Genomic DNA, 15963 nt, shown 5'->3' with positions numbered 1-15963 from the left:
GCACTGGTGGGAAAATATTGCAGTTGCAAGAGAGACAGAAACTTTGTTCTCTCTGGTCTTGTGAAGCAGGAGACTTAACAGAGGATCCCAAAAAGTCTTCAGCACTTTTGCAAACTGAAGCAGTTTCCAGGCATATATTGTTTAACCATTGCTACATTTCATGGAGTACTTAAGCGTGGTTCTCTTTTTTCCATATGTGGAAGTAAATTGGCTAAGTGAGCAGCTAAGGTCAGTCAAGGAGACAGATCTGAGAGGTCTCAAAAATATTCACACTACCAGATCCTCTGTCCATAAATGATGGTAGTAACACTTCATTGTGTCAATGCATTTCCCCTAGTGTGTCACTCCAACCTGCATTCTGATGCCACTGCTGAAACTGAACAGAAAGCTTCTGGTCATATGGAAAAACTCCCCTGCCTTCCTTGTTGAAGGAAACATGAGTTAGAGACAAATCTATTTAGCCAAAACCTCCAAGGATTAGGTAGAAGAATATGTATTACTGGCAGAAAACCAACAACAAACAACTTCAGAAGTATAGTGGTGGTTTGCACACTGAAAGACTTGGTGCTGTGTGAGGAGTTCAAGGTTAAAAATATACACATCTTTTATAAGGGATAAGCAAAAAAGCTGGGAAAAGGCTGCCATGTTTATAAAATTTTGCACCTAAATTTGGTGTTGAATAATATCCTTTCTAAAGTCCCACCAGACATAATCAAGGGAACTATTAATGGAAAAGAAGAATTATCATCTTTGAGACTATATACAGCTTTTTAAACACAGTTCAGCTTGCCCGAAAACATAGAAAACAAGAGAAATTCCATCTACACTGTTAAATTCACCTAAATAAAACAGCAAAATGTTTATGAAAGAAAAATGGTACTAATTCTTGAAGTTGCTCTTCACCTAAGTATTAGAACTAAGACTAAAGCTAAATTATCACATTAGCAACTTTCAAATCTATTTTTAGTCATGGCCTAAATAGGAAAGCATTTCCTGTTAAACTAGAAGCCTAAACTCCCGAATTAATACGTTTATTTGGTAGGGTTGGTTGTTTCTGTTTCTGAAAATGAACTGAAGAAAAAAATCAGCAAGATACATTTACAGGCCTGCTGTAAAGACAGCTTTGTTCCAGGATTAGGGATCATGTATTTGTCATTAAAGTAAAGATTACTACACTTTCTTTAAAACCCAAGCAGAACATGTGAGCCTTCAGTAGATTCAAACAGGAGTACAGGGTTCCACGGAAATGCATCACATGCCTAAAAAGAAACAGTCTGCAAGCAACAGAGCTTGTGAGAAACAGTGATGAAAATCACTATATTAAAAAAAAAGAATTCTAGCATTTTTTCCTTCAGACTTAAAACATTGGGTTTAATACAAAGGGTGATTTACAGTCCTTGTTTTGTCTTGAGCCGTTTGCTTTTTATATTCCTCCCAGATGGGTATAAACAACTACCCAAGAGTACTTGCAATTTTTCAGTCATGTTCACCATTGGATACCAATGCCTTAATTAAACACTACAAATCAAAACAGGATGGTAACTGAAAAAACTTTACAGAGTTTAAGCATTTGTTGGGGTCTAAAACTCTTAGTCTAATGTTGGCTATAAACACGTCTTGAGTGTTATGTCAAAATCTCTAGTCTACACTTTTTGAAGGAGCTACCTTCATTATTGGAATAAACTGGTAGAAGACTTCAGAGACAGGCCAGCCACCCTACCTATTCTTCTTTTCCTATGGCTCTATAGAACATGCAAGAAACAACTGATCACATCAGAGCAGACAGCAGCACATTTTCCAGAGAAAGAGAACGTTAAGGTCAGTGCACATGCAGCACCTTTATCACTGTGGTCAATCACATCTATTGTGTGTGCATGGGGGGTGGGGGGGGAAATTGTGCTTACAATTGCTTCGGAAAAGTATACTGAGATGAAGTCAGAACATCTGTAATTTTTACATAAAGCAACACTGTACTATCAAGTAAGGGTCACACATAACAAGATATGAAAGTAGCCTCCATCATTGTGGATGTATCAGGTGTATCATGTGATACCTTATGCTATGCACGAATATACAGATATCCAATTCAGCGCTAGAGCATGCAGAACAATGCCAAAAGAATGCCTTGGAATGCATGCCCCTCTACCCAGCTGTTTAGGCTACAGATCCAGCTCCCTTGTCATTAATTGAGAGCAAAACTCATTTATACTTGTAGACTCTGCTGAATTTCAATTGCCCAAAGAGCCTTGATTTTAAAGTTAAAAGAGAGAAGCTATCTTTACTCAGTGAAATAGTGGTAGCCATGGTATTAGCTCTTCCAGTGTGGTATGGCTTACAGAATTCTACATCATCAACATGAAAACAACCTGCTTGGTCCCATGCAGCTGCTGGAAAAATACAATAGGGCTTTATAGTTTGTTGATAACTTAAATGTGAGCATGTTGTGCCTGACAGCTGATTTTGCAAGACCTTTTCCAGGTAGTTGCACTGTATTGTATGGAAGAGTAGCTTCTTCCCTACTGTGATAACAAACATCTATTGAGGGTACTCTCCCCCACCAGTCCTACTTCTGGGCAAAACACAAGCAACAACATGTTATGCGAACAATATAGTAAAAGGACTTCCTGCATTAGGAAGTTCCATGTTCTACAGAAAAAGCCATGTGTATTTTCTGTTTCCAGCTGCATGCTGGATTTTACAAGCACCTAGGCATCCAGACATTTCATGCTTACTCCTTTTCAGAAGAAAGGCAACACAAACACAGAATGCAAAAAAGTTTATTAGCATAAAAAGTACATATTCAGTAATCAATACTCAAATCGCGTTATCTGCTACAGTTGAAGGAGGTTGTGTGAGTGGTGAAGGAGGTGTCAGCTCTTTTTCGTTGTTACGTAAACAATTCACAGTAAAACCTGTAGATGCAGACTATTAGCTACCATTTGTACACTTTAAAAAGTTAAATAAAAGAACCAATTTCAGCAATACAAAAAGTAATATAAAAAAGTGTTCAGATGCATGACAAATGCATTAGAAGAAAATGTAGATGGACATCACAAGTAAATGAAAATAATGTTTTAAAGTTAGATCATACTGGAAATTCTCTGAATATCTGTATGGCCCAACATGAAAAGCATTATAAAATTACTTGGTTCCATAAGAGATCTGTACAGTCGCATCTGTTTTAACTGCATTAAACACTAATACATTAGAACAATAAACCGATTAAAAGGAATAAGAAATGTTAATTCAAGTTTAACATTTCAAGCTGCCTATTTGATAGAGTATCAGACAGAGGTAGATGTCCAATGTTAGTGACCAAACTCATCTAGCAAGAGCCTTTAGCTATCTTGTCAAGTTTTTACATTCAAAGCCAATGTGAAAGGGCTTCATAGATGAAGGATGTCTTTCAAAAAGCCAGCCAGAAAACCTGTATTGCTGATGGAAGTAGTTTCAATTATATTGCTTAAAGTGAAGAGTACCTAAGAATAAATCATTCCCTAGACCACTGTAAGGACACCACTGATCAAGCACTAGAACAAATTAATTTCACTTTTCTTAAAATGGCTGCATGAGCTCATTTCCTATGCTTATTTTAGAAGCTGAACTATAGCTGCCTAGTTGGCTCATGACTAGTCAAAATAAGATTGCAGGGTACCACGGCGGCGGATATCACATGTCCAGCAATGGAAACCACCTCCCAATGAATTGGCATGGCGAATATTCACTTTAATTGTAGAAATGCCTGCAAGAAACATACATTGCATGCTTTTAAATGAAAATCTCAGATTCATGTGGTAAGCTTTGATCAGAACATCAGATAATCTTTTATCAGATCATAGAAAGTATTTCCTACTCATTTGTTAAGAATTTCTTTCCCCCACATTCTAGGCAAAGAACAAGCTAGGAACATAGTTGATTTGTTTATTCCAGCCATACCCTCAGGAATATACAGTACCTGGTGCACAGCTGGTGTTTGATGTGTTATGACATGTCAGTCAAAAAGAAAATAGTTTTCTTCAGCATGTGAAAAATTAGTTGAAATGCCACTATGATATGTGACCAAGGCACATTTACATAAATCTGTGTGAGCATTTACAGATCAGTCACTGGATATACTCTTTCAAGTGCCTTTCAAGAAAAGCAGAATTGAAAGTACAGATCTTCAAGACCCTCCTTCTCTGAGAGGGGGAAAAAAAATCTGTTATACTTATTACCTAGGTTAAAGTTAAGCTTCCTCCCACTTCTTTTCAGCTCTGATTTTTCAGCTGTGGCTCAGCTTATGCAAAGTCCTGACAGATGGATTAGGATCAGAAGACTTTTCTGTTGCGACATTTGACTTTTTCTTTCTTGGTACTTTTGGGAGATCAAGAGCAGTTCAGTAGAATCCACCATCTAGGTCAGAAATACTTTCATTCCCAGCAGACCCATCTCAGTCCTATGAACTTACTGACTACAGAATTCTATGTAGAACTTGCACAGAGTAAAGTTCGACTGTGAAGGATGTGTCATGACTGGCATTAACAGCCTCATTTTTTAAGAATTTCAAAGTATTTATAAATACTCTGCTCCTTGATCATGCAGAGAATTAAACAACCCAAGACTAGAAAGCTAGAGTTGTTCGCTAACAGCTGTACACCCATTCTTTTAAGAGTAGAATAAAACATTAGATTGCATGGTTCTCATCTGTGAACTGTCTCAGATTTGAGGGAAGCTTCAATCAAGTGCTCTCTTCCATGAACAAAGCAGCCTTTCTTCTAGGTTCAGAGTTATCTTTCACCTTCGGTTCATTCTTTCTCATTAGTCTTCTGCTTCTGGGCGTATTCTTTCTCATTCTCCAATACAATGATCCCTCACTTTGCTTGATTTTTCCTTATTTACCCATCAGTCCTTCTAACATGTCAACATTTGCATTACCATGTGCTTATCCTGCAACAAGAGTCAGGTGGCTATAGCACCAAGCAAAAGTAGACTACCCTCCTACTGACCAGCTGTGAGCTGTAAGTAGACCTACCCACATCCTTCCCTCCTGGCATGATGGGAACAGTTGGAATAACTGCGTAAGTTCAACAAATTAAGTCTATTTTATTTGTCTTTCCAGGGACCTGTGCATAAGACTTGGATTTAATATATTCAGTAATAGTTATTCTGCCACTGCATATCTAAAGGAGTTTCTGCCCAATCTAAGTTTACATCTTGCAGGGAAGAGATTCTCCATAAGTGAGCAGAAACGCCTAGGTTAAGTAGTCTCAAACAGTTTGAAGTATAAAGAGAAGGAAAATCTGAAGCATTTTGACAGTATCACTCAGCAATATGTATACAATCCCTCTAACACAGATTTTGACTTTGAAACCAAACAGCTTCACATTTAAAAAGTTCATTCAAAAGCTCATGCTATCAGCAATTTTGATTACTACTCATATGTTCTTTTGCTTCAAGCTGTAGGTATGTCTTAAGCATTCAGGAGAGAAATCACTGAATAATTGTTATTTATTAATTCGATTGTTTGAATACCTTTCTCCAGTGCTGGTTGCTTTGACTACTATGAGTGAAGCCTCCATTCATCCTGATGCATGCAGTTGATCTCAAGATCATTTCATTTTAAGCATATGTTAAAATAAGTTAGGACCTACCCAGTTTTTCAAACATCTTCTGAATTGAAGTCTCATTGGCATCAACCATCACACGTTTCTCATCCAGCATTAGGACATTCATGGAGAGCCATTTAGAAGACATCCACAGTGGGTGATCTAAACACACAAGAACAAGCCTGCTACAGTAACTGTAGGCTTTGTACCCATAAGAACATGCATGAGAACATTATGGAATTATTAGAGAATAAAGTATGAATATACCATCTGGGATGAGTGGCACAGGGGGGTGAATCACTGTCCAGCCTGCTTTCTTGAAGAGATCAATCTGAAAAATAAATTTAGTTAGATTGTAAACAGGCTTCTTAAAGTATCACACTATGTCATCCAACCTATGCCACATTTTCTCAGGGTAGTTCAGTACATACAAAACCCCCTTCCCATGTGTTCCATCCACAAAACCAATTTTTGTGCAGGCACATTTTGAAGATCTTTTCCAACTTAGCATAACACTAGCATAGGTCTAATGTTTTTCTTAGTATAAGCTAAGTATACAAAGATACTTTAAAGACAGAGACAATATATGCAGTTCAGAGCCTGTCAAGTGAAAACAATATTTGTAAGAATGTTAAATAAGTGTTATATGTTTTAGTATTATTAATTTCCCTATAGGAATCACTGATATGAACGTGTTCTTTATAGAAACAAAACCAGCAAAAATACCACAATGTTACTTCTGCACTGTGCTTCCTGAGAAGCTTAATATGCAGTCTATTAAAAAAAAAAAAAAAAAAAAAAAAAAGGAAACAAAATATAGGCATCCTGTGGAATATGTTTCTCTCAGAAAAACACAATTTGGCTAAAGATAAAGAGAATTGACAACCTCATTGCCTACTTGGTGGGGCTCTTTTTTTCACGTGTAACCACGAGAGGGAGCTCTAGTTCTAAAAACTCAGTAAGCAACCCAGCCTGCCAGTATTTGTATGAAAAGCCCCTCTTCACCCTTCACTTCAAATGATTTAAACTATGAGTAGGGATATCTGAATCATTTTAAAATATCAAACACTTGATACTTTCTCCTTTGCTGCAATCATACCTGGTAGCAGGGACGGTCTGGGTTAGACAGCACAAGACCAGGTCCAATGATATTAAATGTGGCATCAATGTGCATAGGGTTTGGATCCTTAAAGGATATTATATGCACTCTATAGTCTGGTGCAAGATGCCGCCTCATCCATTCAATGCCCATGTAATTAGTAACCTAAAAACAGAACAAAGTTTCACTAGGCTAGAATATAAATGACATCCAAATTTGGTTTATATAAGGTTTTATTTAAATAAATGTTTAACACCAAAATACTAGAACCCTGTGCCTCTAGCTAATATTTAACAGATACTCTATAACTACCAGCTTTTGTCACAATACAACTAGTATTTTAATGTTGTTTAGAAAATGTAAATATAAAAATATCAATCATCAAAGACAGATAACAACACTGTTGGAAGAAACCTTTGTTTACCTGGCTTCTTTGTACAAAGAGATCTCTTCCAGCTCTAATGAAGTCAGCAGCATCAAAGCATGGCTCAAATTCGGTAGTTACAAATTTTCCCTGAGCAGCCAGTTTGTGCCTGTCTTCAACAGAGGAGATGGGATAATCCTAATTCAGAAATGAGATAACTTTAGGTTGGAGCTGGCAGGTGAAAGTTTTCAAACCATTTGCTACTGACAGGTATTTTGAAATGAAGAGAATATGTTTATATTGATAGCTAGTATGTTCCGTGTGTTCCCTTGGAGTTGGTTTGGTTTTCTTACTTCTAAATGAGTAGAAAAAAAAGCATAATTATGGAAATTTAAATAAATAAAGAGTTTTAATTACATTCAAGAACAGGTATAAGAGAAGAGTTATATCAAGAAATTAAAATTGTTTGTCAGAACCACTGTCTCGAAAGTATACTGACTTGTGCATTGAAAGTATTCATTACCAGTCGAGTTTAACTACCAGTCCAACAAATTATTGCACAGGGACAGAAATACTTGGATGCACACTATTTCCTAACACAGGTGGACTTTGCACTTTTTCCACATTTTAGATTGAAGCACTACTTTAACTTAGAAAGTAAAATTTCAGGAATTAAAATACATTTTAGAACAATGGAATTAAGAACAGATAAGGTGGAAAAAACAGCACAAACAGAAGCTACTGGATAAGTAAGTATGCTTTACAATAGGCTCTGGATGTTTTCTAATATTGATTGATTCCTCTAGGGTAATTTCATTTAATAAAGACTTCCTTGCATCACTGGGAAGTGTCGCTGCTCCCAAAAAGTTATAATCATTTCACAGTCAATTTAGCTGCACCTACTGCAGGTGCTACCAAGATCCTAATGCATATGGAAGCCTATAGAAAACTACCAAAATTGTCTGAGTCAAAGTAAAGTATTACAGAAGAAAAAAATAATCACTTATATTCAGAAGGTAAATAGTCACAGTTTAGATCTTTCACTATTTCTTCATGTAGCTTCCAAAATACAAGTCCTTTATGCAAAACAAGAATCGTGAGGTCTTTTTGGTGAAAAGAAATATACATTACTCTTTCCCACCTTCCTGATATATTCAGGAAATATTAATTCTTTGAAGTACTATTTGTGATGACCTTTGAGCATTCTTTCCTCTTCAGCAATGCTAAGTTAGAGTCAGTAATCAAACTATTCAGAGCAGACCTGATTCCAATAGGCACAACCTCCTGTTTCTTATTACACAGGTGCACACTCAGTTTCACCTGGATAGACTGTAGAAAGTTTTCCAGCATTAAAGAAAACACAAGTTCACTTATTTCCCTCTCTCCCTTCCAATTTTGTAAAACAGATTTCCAGTTGAAATTATGAAAAGTTCTGAAGCAAAATGAGAATAATACCTGATCATAGAGCTCATCTGACATTGTGGGTTTGGGAGCAGTTGTCCACTTAGCACCACAGTTGAAGTACTCTTTAATTATTTGTCTATATGCTCTGTACTCAAAGAAACGAGCACGCCAAGCCATAGGCGCTTCAATAATTTCATTTCCCACCACCAGCAGGATGTCTCTTGGCATGGCAGCATACATACCTAAAAGGAAAAAGTGCATGAAGCTATGAAACAAATAGGCTTTTCTCAGATTTTTCAGGTTCTTCACTTTTTACCACCATTTTTACCATTACTTCTCTACCTGAAAGACTTGCAAAGAGCATCTTCACAAAAGTCAGGATAATAGCCCATAATGAGGCTCTTATTTACAGTCTTCCATTTTTCAAAGTGACATTTTCCATTCAAAATACTTACAACATTTTGCTACATAGCCTCATTCATAACAAGTTCACAGCTAGAAGGAAGTCATCCACAATCTGCAAGTCTCCACAAACTGATTAATGGAAACTAGCTAGACATATGCTTATGAACTGCTCAGAAGACTGCTAAAAAAGGTAAGAGGTAGTGGGTTTTCCAAGTGAACCTCATTTTTTGTGTGTCACCCTTTTAAATAGTAATTGCACAGAACAGGAATTTGATGCAATGCAGAACTAGTCCCAGTAAGGTATGTAAATAACAAACAAGCAAAATAATAATTATAATAATAACATTAATTAAAAAAAAAAAACAGCTTTGTTATTAAATTGCTAAGAATTTTTTTTCATACTTATTACCTGGTCCCCACTGAACTTCTACCAGTAAAAACTATCTTAAGAACATGCTTACCATGAAGGGAACCTGGAGACCAAAACTGAGACGAAGTTGAGTAGGTTCTGCTGTCTCTGGACAGTCCCACTCCAAGCAGGAAGTTAGACTAGATGGCAGCCAAAGTGTCGCAGACAAGAGAGCTAAACAGACTATACACCCTTCAACAATGGAATAATATTTACCTGTAGATTCAAAATCAGGTGTTTTATACTTCACAGACCAGTCAATTGGATCAGGCCTCTTGACAATTACACCTTCTTTTTTCAAAATATTGCACATCTCCTCAATTTCAGCAATAGCTTTTTTTACATGGTCTTTGGGGAAACTCTGGCCTCCAAATTTCTGATAAAATCCCCAATACTTTTCATATGTGTTGGCCTAGAACAAAAGGACAAATGACAAAGAATAAGCATCTTTTTTTTTTTTTTTTGGCAAAGTGAAATAGATGTATAACATACGATTCTTCATGTTCAGTTTCTTGTTCTTTCACCATCTCAGCGTTGCGTTGTATAAGTTATCACGTAGTGCACCTTACATTTGATTCCTGCTCTAATTTGAGGAGTTGGTAAAAGCTGTTAATGGCCTGCTGATCCTTCTAAAATGAAGGGCTGGGGTGAGGCAGGGGAAGGAAGGTAGAAGATTCAAGACTTCACATAAAAGCTGCCAATTATTCCTTGTCAAGAATTCCTATCCTAGGAGCACTCTGCCATCTTTTTGTGGTTACCTCTAACTATTAATACTTATCAATGGCAAGGTTTTTCTCAGAAGTTTTATGATGTGCACGTGTCCAGTTATTAAATATGTTTAAGTGCAGGTGTTAACACTAGTTGTGAATAGCTGATGGTGTCTTCACCCAATACTTACACACAGCAACAGAATTAAGCTTCAGCTGTACATGCTGAGAAGACTCAACCAACTAGCACACAGTTTCGGTATTGCTGACAGACTATATACATGGCATGAAGCCCAAGAAAAAGACCTTTGATGAGCAGCAGAAAAAGAAAAAGGATAAATCAATTCTAGAAAGGGGAGAAGTACACATTTCATTCCCATTTGCAAATTTAGTGTTTTGACTTTTAGATGGGATTTTCAGGGCATTTTCTTTCCTCGTATTTTTGGATATAGATAGATCAGTAGCTTTAAATTCCTTGTTCCTACAGACAGAAATACTACTACAAATAACGTAATAAATTCTTTCTTTAGAATTCTTTTCCCCTCTCTAGTCATAGCCATATAGAAATCTCATTATTATCAAATCACAGACAAAAATTATTCTACATAAACACCTCCTATTTACACTTCAGTGAGTATTTAATAGCTAGTGTTGCCAAGTGGCCATGAAAAATTTGGTCCTTGTTACACTAGACCTGTACAAACACACCAGTCATAAAGGAAACCCTATAGACATGTTATTTAATAAGGCTATCAAAAATTCACCTGTCTGTAATCACCTTGTTAAAACCTCATTTTGGTACTGTCACAGTAGTGGCATTAGGCATTGTAAAGCAGCAACAGATGATATGCCCTGTTGGCTCCTCCACTACGGAAATATGTTCCCATCCTTCCTGGGGGAATTTATTCCTTCCCTGCCCCACACCCCACTGCTACCCCTCTCCTCCCCCAAGGTCTTGGGTGATTTGATCACCTCAGATTTGCCAGCTGTTCAGAAGTCACATGCAGATCATATGAACTGCCTAGCATTCCCATGGACTCCTATTCTGCTAATGAGACAAATTTGTCCTAAGGAGTAAAGCTAGTTATTTTCAGAGCCTCCCAGTTATATTTGAATCTCATTAATTCCTAAGAGATATAGCTCTCCTTTACTACTGCTCCTGTTTCTCAAACGTGAAAAATGACACTTGTGGTGCCCTAATCTGATAGCGCAATCTTGAAATTACAACAAAGTAAGAGAAACACCATAACACCACTCCTATTCCTTACCACAACAACACTCATATTCTGAATAGATGGGCAAGAAACTCTGTGACTGAGACATCTATTTTGTACTACTTCAGTGTTGAGATTTCAGGCCCCTTTGACCACATACTTACATACTTGCAACTTATTTCACACCTCTCAAAAAGTACCATGGCCAGGAAATAGAAATGAGCTTTAAATAATATTCTCAATGCACTTTATGAGCTATAATTTGAAAGTACATGAAAAACGGTAGTGGTATTTGGAGGAGAGAGAGGGAAGCAACATTTTCTTACAGCACATTCTTGAATTTCTTTCGGAAAGATAAAGATTATCTTTAAGAAAAATACAGTTGATATATATTTAAAATACTTATAGTGAGGAAATAACTAACGTTATCAATATTAATGCTCTCTAGACCTACCTTAAAGTTAGTTCTCACTGAAGGTATAATGATCTGTTGTAATAATATCTCTTCATTAAAAAAGCACTATTTAAAAGATATACTGAAAAATCATTGTGAAGTACAAAGCCATAAAGCTCAACTGTTTGACTAAATGTCAACTGTTTCAGAAGAATACAACCGAATAGAGAGACTTGATCAATGTGCTAATTCAAAGGAGGGCATCTTCCTAATTGATGGAATGTTAGATAAGATTTCCTATGTTTTTCCAAATAGTGCATTTCCCTTTACGTAACCTACACATGCCATTTCAAGCTCCCAAAAGGATATGCAATAAAGAAGCTGTCAAATGTGTCAGCTTATTAACATTCCTCAGATATTTAGAGTTTCCTATTCAATTCATTGATTCCTCCTCCTTATGCCAAGTGCATCATTTCTACATCACAGGAAAAAGGCTTTTGTTGTACTTTTAGATGTGCTTTTGGTATACACAAGACCTGAACACATCCATACTTCCTGCACTTAAGTATTTCATATATAAACATGCATACAGTTTTAAAACACAACTTAAAGTACCTCAAAAGCCAGTGTTTACAAAAACAGCATTATGATTTGAGTCATTTTTCAGGTACAACAGTTTAGTTTTTCCTCTATACAGTTCAGAATTGCTAAATTTAAACTGCAGTTTTATAACTGATAACCCTCATTTAGACTTGACTGAAGCCATGTGATATACAGCAGCCCTAGTATTGTCACTTACAGCAACATAATAGGGAAATAGGTTCTTATTTACCTCCCGTAGCTTTCAGACACATGGCAGAGGTTTGTGTAACATCCAGATCTATTAAGATCTTTTGCTATAGGCAAAGTAGGATTTAGACTACTTCTTGGATTATTCAACAATGTCCACAAGGTAGAATTACCATAGCAATTTTTACAGTACAATTAAGAAAAAAGCAGAGAAAACTAGAAAAAAAAAATAAAGTATCTCAGCCAGCACACACTATTCCTATTACATGTTTTGACCAATGCATTCATCAGACTAGGCAGTTTACATAAAGAAAAGCTAAAAGTAAAGCTTGCTTTAACCCCCAGATAGTAGGTCTTCAAATGCCAGAGTTAATTCCATTCTTTGACACTCCTCATTAAGCTTTTAATATCACATAGAGCAATATGACCTGAGCTCATTTGATTAGTTAGGGCTTAATAGGCTCTCGAACAAGGCTAACAGTAAAGCATGTGATATTTCAGCAAGTTAGACACGGGAAAGAATTTTTTTTTTCTGATATTAAATCTCTTGGTCACTACTTGAGAACATAGTTCTGCTCCAATGTGATGTTAGAATGTAACAAAGATAGCTGTTGAGTTTTCTCCATACTCTTTCTGTCCATTCCTTGTGGCAGTTTTAAGTACATAAATGCACACACACACATTTTATATTAGAAATCCCAGTCCTCATTGGCTTGTTTTTCTGAAGCTGCTAGAATTTCTCTGGAGTGTCTGGAACGGGATTCCAGAGTCAGTAAGGGAGCTAAAGCTTTCAAGGAGTATTTTACAAGTCATAATGAAGTCAGTGGCAAATTTTCATTGAGCTACTGGGGCCAAGGTATCATCTCAAATATCCCAGTGTATGTCAAAGGATTACTCTTCTGTCTGGAGATTAGAACCAGCAAGCTGCAGTAATTCATTCAAACTCCTCCAAACACTTTTGGCCAGAATCACAGCCCAACTTTTAAAGAAAAATATACAACGGTAAAATGGGCTGTAGGAAGAAAAGTTTCTTTCCACAAGTACATCCAAAGCTTCCTCTAAACTACCATTTCCAGCATCTTTTCACTATCATCTCTTCTAAGCCAAAACAGAAGAATTCCTGTGTGTGTGCGTGCATCTGTGTCATGTTATGTCCCCTCCCCCTTTTAACACTGAGGTCTTCAGTCAATTTTGTCAAGACATCCTGTAAAATTTTACTAAGGTCTCTCCAGCAGCTGTGTTATGCCAGCTCATTTTGCTGGGATAGCCACATATTGCATGTCCCTCCGCTTAAGGCAGCAATGTGGCATCATGCTGTAGCTATACAGTGACACTAGAAGAGAAAAACTCAGGATTATCCCGAGGAATGCAGGTAACAACACATGTTCAGCACTTTAAAGTCCAGCTAAAGTTCACAAAAAGAGTTCAGAACAAGCCCAGAATTTGAGCATTTCTCTTAAACTAGAGAATGAAAGCTCCTGCTTAGTTTAAAACCATTCAATAGCCTGTGTAATAGTAATAGTTCTGTGTAAAGCTTTTCTTAAACATAAATCAGAAGCAAAGCAAGGCTGAAATACACATTTTAAAGAGCAAAGAAACATAGATTTAAGTTACTGATAACATTTTATGCACACATACAAAAAAAAAAATCTGAAAAACAGGTGAGTATACATCTCCATACAATACTACTATAGCATTTGGATGTCCAGTGAGCTATTTAAAAGATATTTAAACAGAACAGTCCGCCAGCTACAGACACTAATCTCTCTCAGACCATTAAGTAGACAGCTATACTTCCTTTTCCTTCAAGTTGTAACCCTCCTTGGTTTCAATCCCCAGCTCACCAATTATATCAATCCTGCCACCTATCTCAAATGCTACAACGTGTAGCCTGATAATGTGTGGACTATATTACTAGATCATGCTGTATGTATTAAAGACTGTCTCTACTATGTAGTGACTTCAGTTAAAAATTAAATCAGTTGAAAGTGAGAACCAAAAGTATAACCCCCACCAACATGGCTGAGCTGTAAAATTCCACAGATGTAAACAACTAGCATTAGAGAAGAATTTTCATGGGTAAATACCATACCTTGTGCACTGCAAAGCTTAAGTTGCATATATAGAAACTGCACTACTTTCCATTTAAAGTTGTTGTTTTTCTTGTTTACCTTAACCTCCACAGAAAAAGGGGGAACACAAGCATTTTCAGCTCTTCCCACAATGACTTCTTCCAGTGGGTCCCATTCATTGTATGAGCAAACAGGACAGTCCTTAGGCACAGGGCTTGTAGCCTTATTGTCATCAGCAGCACAGGTGTTCTGGGAGGCCGTAGCTGCCTGGGTGCTCTGGAAAGATCGCTGCACCCATCCTGTAAAGACTCTTCCAAGCTTAAAATAGAAATAAAAATAATGTTTCCCTTACAGAAGGCAAAAAATAACAGTTCAGAAGTTCTCAAGCACCTTACCCCATAATCCTAAAACGAGCATTGTGTGGAACATTAGCAGTAACACGCTGTTTATTATAGGCATTCTAATTTATTTGTGGCATAGTATATGCTTAAAAGACAATTTGCCTTTTAAAATACATTCTGTCTGGAGGAAATGGCATGGGAGAACAAAACTGACAGCGATGACTGATGTCACTGGACTCAGAGCTGCTGAACGGGGAGGATGCCCATGCGAGCCCCTGCCACAGAAACCAGTACCGTGCCCTCACTCAGCGCATCCCTGCGTGCCCGCGGCCGCCCTGGGAGCACCCCAACCCCGTCGGAGTGACCTCCACCCCGGCCCCGCCGAGCGTGGCGGCGGATCAGCGCGGCACCAACCCGCGAGCCGATGAAATGCGCCGCTTCGGCTCCGCGGCTCCCCCCGCGCAAGCACCGCACACGCAGCATCTCCCCGGGGCTGCCCAGCTCCGCGCCCCGCCGCGCCGCCCTGCCCGCGCTTTTACTGCGCCGGGACACGCCCCCGGACACGCCCACCGCCATATATGGCCTGCCCTGAGGCGCGCCCTTAGGGCCGAGCCCGCGCTGCCTGGGGAGAGCGGGGAGCTGCAGGAGCCCCCAGGCCTGAAAGTCGACCCAGGGAGACGTGGACGTGGTCTGCCCGGATGAGGCAATCCTCAAAGCCAGCTGACAGCTGCTTTCGACATACCTCGGTCTCACCTCCGCAAGTGACTCTCCAGCAGCGAGATTTAAAGTTCTCTGAGAAGTGCACTGAGGTCCATCACAGCTGGTTCTAGTCCTCAGATATGTGTTCTTCATTAAGCCTGCTGTAGACAACAGGAAGTCAATTTTACAAAACAGATCAGTAATTGATAGATTAACAATTTAAAGTTTTAGAAAACAATCTAAAGATTTTGTGATTCTCCAAAAATAATAATAATTTCAAGGGGTGTTTCAATAAAATCCCAACCAAGTTCAAATTCTGGCTTCTTCAAGTGCATATTGTGATATGAAAAGTCATCTTAAAATGAAAGCCTAAAATAATTAGCTCCTGGTAGACTTACACTTTTTTCCCCCGGCAAAATCACTCAGTGATAATATTACCAGAAAGAGACATATCTTCTAAAATACTTCTGCAATAAGAAAC

General features: G+C 37.9%; 1 protein-coding gene across 1 annotated transcript; it reads right to left on the bottom strand.

The window, feature by feature from the left end:
* Positions 1-2761: 2761 nt before the first annotated feature.
* GATM (glycine amidinotransferase) lies at positions 2762-15349 on the bottom strand. The gene is made up of 9 exons (XM_035336163.1): positions 15198-15349; positions 14542-14760; positions 9483-9678; positions 8504-8694; positions 7109-7246; positions 6685-6849; positions 5853-5916; positions 5631-5747; positions 2762-3742 (listed from the first exon to the last, which is right to left on the bottom strand). Exons 1-9 carry the CDS (start codon positions 15264-15266, stop codon positions 3630-3632), a joined length of 1272 nt encoding a protein of 423 aa, XP_035192054.1. The 5' UTR covers positions 15267-15349; the 3' UTR covers positions 2762-3629.
* Positions 15350-15963: the final 614 nt, after the last annotated feature.

The sequence above is a fragment of the Oxyura jamaicensis genome, chromosome 10 (genome assembly GCF_011077185.1).
Source record: "Oxyura jamaicensis isolate SHBP4307 breed ruddy duck chromosome 10, BPBGC_Ojam_1.0, whole genome shotgun sequence".
NCBI lineage: Eukaryota > Metazoa > Chordata > Aves > Anseriformes > Anatidae > Oxyura > Oxyura jamaicensis.
Note: the sequence above shows the minus strand (reverse complement) of the source record. Positions and strands in the feature narration are given on the sequence as shown.

Excerpts from the sequence above, each read along its gene's own strand:
- GATM (XM_035336163.1), bottom strand. The coding sequence starts at position 15,266 with ATGCTGCGTGTGCGGTGCTTGCGCGGGGGGAGCCGCGGAGCCGAAGCG. Across the intron at positions 6,850-7,108 it reads TCTTTGTACAAAGAAGCCAG|GTTACTAATTACATGGGCAT; the intron begins GTAAACAAAGGT and ends TTCTGTTTTTAG. Across the intron at positions 5,748-5,852 it reads TGTGCCACTCATCCCAGATG|ATCACCCACTGTGGATGTCT; the intron begins GTATATTCATAC and ends TTGTGTGTTTAG.